Raw genomic sequence first — 13,571 nt, forward strand, 5'->3', positions numbered from 1 at the left:
GCAGTAGGATTTAGACTAGTAAAGCTCTTATTGGGTTGAAAGGCCTAATAAATATATAAGATTCAAAAACGTGTTGTTAATTTGTTATCCAGGACTTTATGTGTATTATACAACAAATCTTCCTTTGTTTGTAAAAATTTAAAACAACCCATTGTCATTGCCGATTTTTAAACTATGTTTATTGAGAAAACACAGACTTAAGTGGAATATGCTTCTTAAGAATGATATTTAAGAAGAAAAAATAAATATGGTTGGGTTTTACAGTGTGTAAAAGTTACCAGTCCACATGTTGTGTTAGAATAATAGTTAAAAATAAAAATTTGTAAGGTTTAGTAGCATCAAGATCGTGCATTTGTCTAAAACAAAAGTCAGACTAGTCGTCGGAAATAAGATCCAGTTTTTAACTATGTATAAACTGAAGCTGAGTAGGATAAAATTTACAAAACTTAAATTAACTTGTACGTTTTGAATTGGTCTTATTTACTACTTTTTAATCAAATATAGAACGGAATTTTCTAATTCTGGTTTGGAACTCTGGTTTGACTGACCTAACTCCAATTCAAAGTATCATAATGGATAAAAATGCCCCTTGGCTTGAAGCTGTACTAGCAGTAGAAACATATGTGCCAAAGGTAAGGTAGACTTAAGCTTTTTTTCTTTACGTAAAACTTACGTATTTAAATATAATTCGAACATTTTGTTATTTTAATCTTTGGATTAGCTGTTATCATGAAGAATAATCCTTAAGCCATGAATAATGAATAAATTCAGTGTAAATGAAAGTTCAGTGTTATAAATATTGATCCATTATAGTTTGCCATAATAAAATCAAATGTAGCTTTCAAATCAATTGCAGATATTATGACATGAAGAAAGAAAAATTGGCTAAAAATTAAAAAGAGGAATATCAATAGTTGTATACATACACATAAATATATATTCACCAATCACCAATGCTACAGCACAAACACACACAAAAAAAGAGACAGAAGGAGAAAGGGAAGACTGTTTTCCTAAATTAGTGATTAATATAGACCAGCACTTGAATGAGGCCTTAACCCTACTCATCCATACAATCACATAGGTCAAACAGCATAGCCACACACAATCAACCATAAAGAATAATCCATGGACAGGCAGTCGTGTCGTCAATAAATATAAGTCGTTATTTACCGAACAATAGAAAAAATAATATAGACAAATAATTCAGAGGCAACACCCAACATAAGGGCTCATCAGGAGAATACACTGGCCTCTATAGGGTTTCGCCACTCTAAATTCTCTACCCAGCACAGAGTTATGGCTACCACAGAATATCCTTGGCATCCCCGCGTCAGGTATCATCCCCAAAACACATGCCTATGAAAAAAAAAACAGCAAATGTAAAACAACCAAGTAAAATCAAAACAAGCTTATCTTGTTAATATATCCCTCCCTTTAGCAACAGTAGGTAAACTAAATATTATAAATTTTACCAAATCACAAATATTAACACATTGCAAAAAACCTGAATGAACTAAACAATTATAAAATTCATCTTTACCATGTGGCTAATTTAAAAAAAAAAAATCCGCTCAATTAGAAACACAATTCAAAATAAATGGCGCTGTGACAACATTACTCGAACCTCCAAAATTAGTTAAATATTTCTTTAAGTATTTCTAGATAATTCTTTTGATATTTATTTAAAAGTTCGTTATAATGAAAACTAAATTTTTTAAATTGCCAAGTTAATTTATTTGCAGAAAAACCTCTTGATATCAATTTTTGGCATAAGATTTTACATCTATTTTTAATATCAACAAGATTACTATAAATCCTTCATAACGAAGTAACTGTGAGAAAAACGCAAAATATGTGATATTTGAGTGTATATTACTTTCAGAGAATGGGAAACTAACCACTTCAAAATCAAAATCCACTTCAATATAAATATATGTGGCTCAGAGAAAAGATATCATTATATTGTGGCTAAAAGAGAAAGTATCACTAATTTAAAGAAGAAATTATCCTATAATGTCATCAAAAAACGGGAGACCAGGAAGATACAACAGAAAATGCAAAACAAAGCTTGCACCTCAAAAGGAAAGGGCCAGATTAAGAATGTCCAATTTACGTCAACGAAGGCCAGTCGAGGAACAACAAGATCAACACAAAAAGAGACTTAAAGCTGACAGAGATAGTAAAGGAAGGCCTGTCAATGTATTACAAAAGCAATGTGTGTGTAATCGTCTGGCATTCAAGTCCTGCCCTTCCGACGAATTTAGCTTTAATCAATATGTTCAAATCGAAACTATGTCTGAAATTTCTCCCTATTGCAATGCCTTGAAATTTAATGGTGAAACAATGGGAAGGTTTTGTACCTCAGGAAAAGTTAAGCTTCTTAAACTGGCTGCCCCACCACTGCCGTTGAACACTTTGCTTACTAGGTATACGTCTGAATCAAATCGTTTTTGAACAAACTTCAGGAAATACAACTCATGTTTCCAAATGACGTCGTTTGGTGCCCATATTGAAAATCAAGTTTATCTTATGCGTACTTTCAAAGTGACAATCTTTATGGTCGGTGATCAGTTCTTACCTCGAGATATTATTCTTTATAGCCAAAGCAATCGGTCGACAAGAACTGTTAAAACTCATCGATGCTAAGATGCCCTACAATATCTTATCATTTTTGGGATTGAGCTGACGTCCATCACTTTAATATTAAATTGATAAATCACGTCACTAACAAAGAAATGGATAAGAAAAGTAGCGCAATGAAATATTATGCATATATATTACGGATTCGTTAAAATGAAGAAAATTATATTTTAAAATGCCGTATATTTTTTCACCAATACATTGTTGATGTGTCTGCAAAGACTGAATAAAAATGTTTGCTATTCATCCGTCTGAATCAGACAAAGCTCCGCTCTGAACAATATATTCGTTTGCGAAAAGCAGTTGTAAATGACGTTAATACCACTAATGTTGGAAGAGTAACGATTTTATCTTTGTCATATGCTGGTATTCCACGTCAAATGCATGAATATGCCCAAGATGGCATTGCGTATGTTCGTCTCCAAGGTCGTCCAGATTATTTATTACTTTTAAATGTCAACCTGAAAACTTTTTATTTATGGACACACGTAAATACATTAAAATTAACTATAAATATGCGTTTCCGATTTTGGAAACAATCACTCTGATGAAACAATTTCAGACAAATTGCTGAAAATTGGAAACGCAATGTTCCCAGATGACTCGATTTCAGGACGTATACAAATTCCTCCTGAACTTCGTAATTTAGTGGTATGAAAAATATTTTGTTTGAAAAGGTATTTCCGAATACTCTAAACAATTATATAAATCATAAATGGCTACGTGAACGAGCATTTCTGGCAGCCAAGTACATAGCCATCCAAGAAATCGGCAATATTCTTCTGACCAAGATTCGAGACCAGGCAGTCATTTACAATTTAGTCTTAAATCGCATGTAGCGGTGAACTATTCATCAGAATTTTTAAATTCCCTGGATTTCCCAGGGTTTCCACCGCACGTGCTATAACTAAAAATAGACGTACCAATAATACTTTTGCGAAATATTAACCCACCAAAGTTTTGCAATGGCACGCAATTTGCCGTAAAAATAATTGAAGACGTAATAAAGGCGACAATCTTGACAGAGCCTTCTGAAGGTAAGGCTGTTCTTATTCCTCACATTCCTATGATTCCAACTGATTTCCCTTTTTGAAAAAGTGTAATTCTCAATTCGATTAGCATTTGCAATCAGCATCAACAGAGCTCAAGCGGGGTCATCAGAAAAATGTGGAATAGATCTTAATACGGATTGTTTTTCCCGTGGACAAATATATGTTGCTTGTTCAGGAGTCAGTAAACCGGACAATCAATTTATATGCACGGTCAAATTGACAGCAAAGAATGTTGTATATCCACACGTTTCACGCAGTTAAAAATTAGCACCTTGTAGGCATTTTTCAAAGAGAGAAATTACCAAAAGAAAGCGTGTCGATGCATTACATAAGCAACGCAAAGCCTAGCTTACGGCTGAAAGAGAAAGTAAAAAAAGAATACGTGTCGAAGAATTACCAGAGTATAGAAGAGGAATTACCAGTTGTATATCCGCAAGTTTTCTGCAGTTAAAAACTAGCACCTTGCAAACGTGTTGCTGGGGCAAGTTCCAGAAAAAAACAAACTAAGAAATAAAGAAGATAATTAAAATGAAAAAAGAAAAAATAAAAAAAAACTAAAAAACGTAAACAACTAATAAAAACCAAAATGAAAAAAAAACGAAAAAAAACTTAAGTCATGGCTAATTGTAGAAAAAGCCAAGAAATATTGTTCAATTAAGTGAGAAGAAAAACGTGGTATTAATTTCCCCCGTTTCATTGCCGACGCTACCATCTCTAAAAGATGCTACACCACTCATGTCACTTCACAATGGTGAACTAGTGTCAATCTGTTGGAGGGTCTCTCCGTTGAATACACGCTGGTATACTGATATAACGGACAGTTTTCCAGCATACTAGGAAATTGTCTTTTGAAAATGTTCTACCTTTTTCATCACGCTAGGATGAGCCAAAATATTTGAAAGCTAGCAAATATATTTGGTCTTAGGCAGGTTGAATCAAGAATTTAGAATTAAAACATGAGACCCATAATTTCGCCCAGAATCAGAGGTAAACAAGCATCTGAAGTTAAAGTATGGGCCATTGTACAATGGGCGTCAGGCAAGGCAATTGATTCAATCTATAAACTTGAACATTTTCTAGACTAATAAAAAAGTTAATTTAATGTTTGTTGAAGACCAATTTTGAATGTTATACAGTGGACATGGGCTAGATGGGAACCCCAAATGAAAAAGACTAAATTGTTGGTATGTTTGTAGCGGATGGACCAAAGAAAAAATGAAAACAAATTAAAAGTAAAAAATAAGGGGTAACAAGAATTGAAAAACTTGAAAAAAGAAAACCATATTTTTGAAGCTTAGTAGATATAATTTTAGAAATTGGACTTGCTTTAATAATGAAACATCTTTGAAAAAACTACAATAGAACACAATGGACAATGAGAATCAATATATTGAAGCCTACCGCGTGCCGTTCTGGGGCATGGTGGCGAAGCCACAGGGACTCAGTTAGTATATATCTGCATATACAAAAATAAGTTGCATGTTTGTGTGTTTTTCCAAGTTTGTGTGTTTGTCTGCATGTGACGTCATTATGATTATGTAAGGCGTTGCATATGACGTCAAAGGCTTTCTATATGACGCCATTATAAGTATATAACAGGGGAAATCAAAGACACATTTTAGTATGAATCTTACAATGATAGAAGAAACAGCCGAGGAGGCTGCTCAAAGAGTTAAAGCCAAAAGGCTTCGTCCTTTGAGTATTTGATACCAGTAAACGGTACTATACATGACACTTACCGAAGTGCGTACCAAGCTCTGAATTTATTGGAGAATGACCAACATTGGGATAACTGCATCAATGAAGCGTGCGAAACGTCAACTCGAAGTCATATTCTTGTATTGTTTGGAATCATACTAACAACTTGCTCTCCTTCAGCTTCTACAGAGTTATGGGGAAAATATAAATCGAAAATGGTCGAGGATATACTCAATCGAAAACAGTTAAAGACGTCAGATATGATTTTTGATTTTACATCAGAAATTTATGACTACACTGTAGTGATTATTGAAGATTTGTGCTTGTGCATGGCAAACAAACCTATTCAGGATTTGGGAATGTCTTAACCTAATCCTAACGCTGCTGTTTCAAAATGTTTAGAAACGGATCGTGAGTAAAGTTATAAGAAGACTGATCGATTGCCGTATGTACAGAATAATATTTCTAAGTTAACATCTGAGCAAAGTACATTTATGATAAGATAATGTATTTTGTCGATAACTACCTTGGAGAATTTTTTTTTTTTGGATGCGCCAGGAGGTACTTGTAAGGCGTTAGTGATAAAATTAATTCCAGCATCAATACGAACAAAAAATGACACAATTTTGGCAGTTGTGTCATCCGGAATAGCCGCAACGTTACTGCCCGGTGGAAGAACTGCTCATTCCGCTTTGAAATTGCCTCTGAATTTGCATTCTACAGAAACTCCCATATGCAAAATTTCCAAATCATCTGGGATGGGTAAAGTATTGCAGCAATGCAAACTTGTTATTTGGGACGAGTGCACAATGGCACACAAAAAACGCTCGAGGCTCTGGATCAATCATTGCGAGATTTCTGAGGAAATTCAAAACCCTTTGGCAGCACATTAATATTGCTTGCGGGAGATTTAAGGCAAATATTACCTGTAATACCTAGATCAACCCCTGCGAACGAAAAGAATGGTTGCCTGAAAAGTTTTAATTTATGGGCACATGTAAAGACATTAAAACTAACTACAAATATTCGTGTCTGATTGCTAAGCGATGACTTCGTCAAAAATTTTCAGATCAATTGCTGGGAATTGGAAACGGAAAGCTCCCAGTAGACTTAAATTCAGGATGCCTATATGTGCCTGTTGAATTCTATAATTTAGTGACGTCCAGAAATGAATTGGTTGAAAATGTATTTTCGAATATTCTAACCAATGAACCAAATAAAGCGATTAAATATCCATCTAAATTTTTAAATTCTATGGATCTCTCAGTGTTTCCACCTTACGTGCTACAGCTAAAAATAGGCGTACCAATAATACTGTTACGAAAGATCAACCCACCGAACCATTGCAATGGAACGTGACTTGCCGTAAAAAAAATGGAAAACGTGAGAGAGGCAAAAACCGTTATAGGGCCTTTTGAGGATGAGGCTGTTCTTATTCCTCTCATTCCTCATTCCTCATGATTCCTCATGATTCCAACGGATCTGCCTAATCAATTTAAAAGATTGCAATTCCCAATTCGATTAGCATTTGTAATTATGATGATTAAAGTTCAAGGGCAATCATTAGAAAAATGCAGTATAGATCTTAATAGAGATTGTTTTTCCCATGGACAACTGTATGATTTCCAAGGGTTGGTAAACCTGACAATCTATTTATGTGCCCAGACAATGGGACAGTAAAGAATTTTGTATATTCGCAAGTTTCATATAGTTAATTTGTATTTTATATATATATATCTATTTATCTATTTATCTATATAAAAATAAATTCTATTTATGCATGTTTGTTTGTTCGTAAAAAGAGCGTTTGTATAAGACGTCATCATAAGTATATAAGGCTTTGTATATGCACAGACAATGGGATAGTGAAGAATTATGTATATTCGCAAGTTTTATGTAAATAAAAATATATATATATATATATATATATAAATATATATATATATATATATATATATATATATATATATATATATATATATATATATATATATACATATATATATATATATATATATATATATATATATATATATATATATATATATATATATATATATATATATATATATATATATATATGTATATATGTATATATAATGAAAAGCGAAATCATCAATCCAAGAGTACAAACGCAAAAAAAAAGAAAAAAAGAGAAAGGAGATACAAGGAGAAAGTGAAAACTGTTTTTTTCTAAATTAGTGATTAATATAGACCAGTTGTTCAATGAGGCCTTAACCCTACTCATCCATAAAACCACATAGGTCAAACAGCATAGCCATACACAATCAACCATAGGGAATAATCCATGGACAGGCAGTCATGTCGTCAATAAGTATAAGTCGTAATTTGCCAAACAATAAAAACCATTAAGAAAAATAATTCAGTGGCAACAACCCAACACAAGGGCTCATCAGGAGAATACACTTGCCTATAGGGTTTCGTCACTTTTAAATCTCTACCCAATCAAGTGTTTTGCCTACCACAGAATATCCATGGCATCCCCGTGTGAGGTATCACCTCCAAAATACATGCCTATGAAAAAACCAGCAAATGTAGAATAACCAAGTAACACCATATTAAGCTTATCCTTTGAATATATTCCTCATTTTAGCAGCAATAGGTAAACTAAATGTGATAAGTTTTACCAAATCACAAATATTATGTATTTGCAGAAAACCTGAATGAACTAAACAATTATAGAATTCGTCTTTACCATGAGGCTATTTTTTTAAAAATCTGCTCTATTAGAAACACAATTCAAAAAAAATGGCGCTGCATCATCATTTCGCGAACCTCTGAAATTAGCGGAAAATTTCCCTAAGTATTTCAAGATAATTCTTTTGGTATATTTAATTAAAAGTTTGTTATAATGAAAACAAAATTTTTAAAATTGCCAAATTAATTTATTTGCAGAGAAACCTCTTAATATCAATTTTTGGCTCAAGATTTTAAATCTATTTTAAATATCAAAAAAACTACTAAAAATCCTTGCATAACGAAGTAACTATGAGAAAAACGTAAAATATGTGATAATTGAGCGTATATTACCTTCAGGGAGTGGGAAACTAATCATTTGAAAAATTAATTGATTATTATCAGAAATATCAATATTTAAATCAAAGAAATGATTTTCATATCCAGCAGCATGACTAGGTTCAAGAATAAGCTCTGATGGATATTTATTTTTAGAAATATCGATGAAATCCCTACAATTTAAGACCAAAATATCATCTAAATCTCTATTATTATTTGACAAAACATATTTTAAATTATGTGGATTATTCTTATCCATCATATATTTATATTCTAGATGATTTAAAACAAGTTAGCTATAAATGGGCTGGCATTTCCCCCCTTGGGAAATTCCACGATTTGCTTGGACAAATCACCACACAAATCTTATATAAGTATTGTATAAAGCAAATTCTAATAACTTAAAAATAATATCCAAGCTGTAACATCTCAAGCTAGCTGTAGTCTTAAAGCAATTTGTCCATGTAGCTTTTTTTATTATAAGTGTCAATTTTTTAGAACCTTTTACTAGATAAGAGGATATTTTTCTTGATAACCCTTTTTAAATTATCTAGCGCTACATGAAGTAATAAATTAGTATACATTGTCGTAAAATCGAAAGACTCAATTCTCTAAGCTGAAACCATTGTTTAAGAGTCTAGCACCTGCAGTGAATTATTATCACTCTGATATGGATTAAAATTCGAAAATTTTTTAATACCAGAACAATAGGTTTTAAGTTTATTTATAATTTCCTTTAAAATATATATATATATATATATATATATATATATATATATATATATATATATATATATAAACCAGCAAAAGTAGAATAACCAAGCAACATCATAATAAGCTTATCCTGCTAATATATTCCTTATTTTAGCAGCAATAGGTAAACTAAATGTGATAAATTTTACCAAATCACAAATATTAAGTCTTTGCAGAAAAACTGAATGAACTAAACAATTATAGAATTCGTCTTTACCAGGAGGCTATTTTTGAAAAAAAATCCGCTCTATTAGAAACATAGTTCAAAATAAATGGCGCTGCATCACCATTTCGCAAACCTCCGAAATTAGCGGAAAATTTCCCTAAGTATTTCCAGATAATTCTTTTGGTATATCTATTTAAAAGTTTGTTATAATGAAAACAAAATTTTTAAAATTGCCAAGTTGATTTATTTGCAGAGAAACCTCTTAATATCAATTTTTGGCTCAAGATTTCACATCTTTTTTTAATATCAACAAGATTACTATAAATCCTTCATAACGAAGTAACTGTTAGAAAAACGCAAAATATGTGATATTTGAGCGTATATTACTTTCAGGGAAGGTTTAAACTAATAATTTCAAAATCAAAATCATCCGTTTTATTAAACAATTTAAAACTTAATTTATTATTATAAGAAATATTAATATTTAAATCAAAGAAATGATTTTCATGTCTAGCGCCAAGACTAGGTTCAAGAATAAGCTCTGATGGATATTTATCTTTAGAAATATTGATGAAATCTCTACAATTTAAGACCAAAATATCATCTAAATATCTTTTATTATTTGACAAAACATATTTTAAATTATTTGGATTATTCTTATCCATCATATATTTATATTCTAGCTGACTTAAAACAAATTAGCTATAAATGGGCTGGCATTTCCCCCCCTGGAAATTTCCACGATTTGCTTGTACAAACTACCACCAAATCTTATATAAGTATTGTATAAGGCAAATTCTAATAACTCAAAAATAATATCCAAGCTGTAACATCTCAAGCTAACTGTAGTCTTAAAGCTATTTGTCCATCTGGCTTTTTTTACTATAAGTGTCAATTTTTTAGAACCTTTTACTAGATAAGAGGAAATATTTCTTGATAACCCTTTTTAAATTATCTAACACTAAATTAAGTGATAAATTAGTATACATTGTCTAAAAATTAAAAGACTCAATTATCTTAGCTGAAACACTGTTAAAGATTATAGCACCTGCAGTGAATTATTAACACTCTAATATGGATTAAAATTCGAAAATTTTTAATACCAGAACAATAGGTTTTAAGTTTATTTATAATTTCCTTTAAAATTAAAGAGAGGTCAGTAGCAGCAGTGTGGGTTGGATATTTAGCTGCTCCAGCAAAAAACCGTGGTTTGGGGGATTCTTATGAAATTTTACAGTCCAATATAGGAAAGGAAACTTTATATCATTGTCGTTTATTTTAATATTAAAATTTTTTAACTGTATTTCTTCAGTCTTTTCAATTAACTTCTCATTCTCTAAATTTACCTTTTAAGCAACTTTAGTTGTGCATAACTCCCTTTTTAAGATATCACAATACAGCTTCTGACAAATTATGGCAAAATTATTATGAGCTTTATCCAACGGCACAATTACAAATTCACTCTGTAGATTAGTAATTGCTTGTTTAATCTTAGCATTATAAAATAATGAATTAGTGTTTCTTTTTTTTTAGTTAGAGTATATTTTATTTCGTATTCTACTAATAATTAAATTCTTCCAACTTTGAAAACCCTCTGTATTTTTATTCTCTGTCTTACACCACTTATCAATAAATTAATCAGGATTATTTTCCAAGCCTTCAAGAACATTCGATGGTTTCAGATGAAGAAAAAGACAAAAATTAGCCCCTTTATTCATTATAATTTAAGATAATCTTGCTTTATTATTGACAAGTCCCCTGTTATAACTTGTTTGTAAGTGGGATTTACAAATGGGCCAAGTTGCTTACAGTTTTAAACCAGATTCCAATTTATATTACTATCTAATCTTTTAAGTATCAAATTATAATTAAAAATAATTTGCCCAATAAATTTTGAAAATTTACAAGTTAAAACTGGGCTATCATTATAATTCAAATTACCAGGAAGAGCCTCTGTCACATCCCGCTGATTTAATATTTCCGGTAAATTAATATCTTCAATCTCCTTACAAGTAAAATTAATAGGTAGATATAATCTCTTATCCTGATAACCAATCTTATCAAACTTTTTTTTTTGAAATAAATTTCGTTTTAGTTAGAATACAAATTATATCGCATATTAGTTTAAAATTACATTCAAGAGTTGTATTATTCTTAACAATCCAGAAAAGTTTGATTTAATTCCTCTTGGATAAATTATTTAGACATTTTATTACAGAAATCATACCCCTAGATTCAAGTAGCTGGCACATATCTCTAGAAAGCATATGTAAATCCAACTCATTTTTTCTATTATTTTTCCCTTATCCTCTCGATCATTTGTTTCGTTTAGTAGAAGAAGTAAAAGAAGGATGGTCCATAAGACCATCAACACATTCAACAATTACCTGAGACATGTCACAATATTTTGCTACACGATCATTTAGCCCAAAAAGATAAGCTGTACCAAGAGTATGGATCCAGAAATCCTCCTGTTTACGTAGTCTATTATTCTTCTCTTCTTTATTTAAAGTTTCTTACTCTAAATTTTCTAAAATTATGACAATTATATCTGATATGGAGTATGTACCATTATTACAATATTGAACTAGATAGTTATTAGTTTTTTAATTATTAACTGTTGTCTTATGTCTAGAATATCTTTTATGTATCTTATTAGTCGTTTCCCCCACATATTGTAGGCAGCATTTATTACATTGTAATATGTAAATCGCATCGGTTGTTTTACAATTAACATTACCACGTAACTGGCAAGCAAAATTTTTATTATACGATGTACTCTTAACAGAAGTCCGTGGGATAAAATGATCTTGGCAAAGAAAACAACGACTCTTACACTTTTTAGCTTTTAAAAAATCGTTCCGAGTTCCATGGCTAATATTTGTATTTTGTTGCATTAAAAGTTATTGAAAATAAATCCAAATGAAACCAACATCCAAATCAAAATCCAACAATTAAAGTTCAAAGGAAATGCCAAGGTCAGTAGGTCAATAGGTCAATAAATACATAAACATGAAAAAAAATAAAAAATTGTGTAATGAAAATATAAAAAAACATGAAATTAATGAAAACATAAAAAAAACATGAAATTTGCATAAGTGCCATCTCACCAATAATTAACAATATCAGGATATAAGCTTGGACAAGGGTAAAGGTCTGTCGGAGAAAAAAAACTAAAAAAATTTCTTCACCAGTGCTGCATCCAGCCTGGAATATTACATTGAAAAGAGAAATCATCAATGCAACAGCAAAAACAAAAAAAAAGAAAAAAAAAGAAAGGAGATAGAAGGAGACAGGGGAAAACTCTTTTCCTAAATGAGTGATTAATATAGACCAGCACTTGAATGAGGCCTTAACCCTGCTCATCCATACAACCACATAGGTCAAATAGCTTACCCGTACATAATCAACCATAAAGAATAATCCATGGACAGGCAATCATGTCGTCAATAAGTAGAAGCTGTCGTTTACCAAACAACAAAAACAATAAAGACAAATATTTCAAAGGCAACAACCCAGCACAAAGGCTCAACAGGAGAATACCCTTTCCTATAGGGTTTCGGCACTTTAAATTCTCTACCTAGTCAAGTGTTGTGCCTACCACAGAATATCCATGGCATCCCTGTGTCAGGTATCACCCCCAAAATACATGCCTATGAAAAAAAACAGCAAATTTAAAACAACCAATTAACACCAAAACAAGCTTATTCTGTTAATATATCCCTCATTTTAGCAGCAATAGGTAAACTAAATGTGATAAATTTTACCAAACCACAAATATTAACTCTTTGCAAAGAACCTGAATGAACTAAACAATTATAGAATTCATCTTTACCATGTGGCTATTTATTCAAAAATCCACTCTATTAGAAACAATTCAAAATAGAAATATAAAGAAGAAAAAAAAACTAAAAAAAGGAAACAAAAGTAAAAAACAAAAAAAAACTAAACAGAAAAAAACTAAAAGAAAATTAAATAAATTAAAAAAGAAAAAACAAAATAAAGAAAAAGCCTAAAAAGAAAAAAAAAGAAAAAAATTAAAAAAAAGGTTAAAAAACTAAAAAAGAAAAAGGCAAAAAAATAAAAAAGTTAAAAAGATAAAAAAAGAAAAAACTAAAACAGAAATTAAAAAATAAATAAAAAAAGAAAAAACTAAAAAAAAAAAAAAAATATATATATTTATATATAAGAAAAAAAACTAAAAAGGAGAAAAAATTAAAAAA

The 13,571-nt window shown here is 30.8% G+C and overlaps 1 protein-coding gene across 2 annotated transcripts in view; it reads left to right on the forward strand.

Annotated features, from left to right (window-relative positions):
* The first annotated feature begins 347 nt into the window (after positions 1–347).
* The window catches only part of LOC136041154 (uncharacterized), a 54,775-nt gene continuing 41,551 nt past the window's right edge, over positions 348–13,571 (forward strand). For both annotated transcript variants that reach the window (XM_065725685.1, XM_065725686.1), the window contains exon 1: positions 348–632. In XM_065725685.1, the coding sequence (XP_065581757.1) occupies positions 573–632 (60 nt within the window). In that variant the 5' untranslated portion in view covers positions 348–572. The remainder of the gene's footprint in view (positions 633–13,571) is intronic.

This window comes from Artemia franciscana, unplaced genomic scaffold, assembly GCF_032884065.1.
Source record: "Artemia franciscana unplaced genomic scaffold, ASM3288406v1 PGA_scaffold_112, whole genome shotgun sequence".
NCBI lineage: Eukaryota > Metazoa > Arthropoda > Branchiopoda > Anostraca > Artemiidae > Artemia > Artemia franciscana.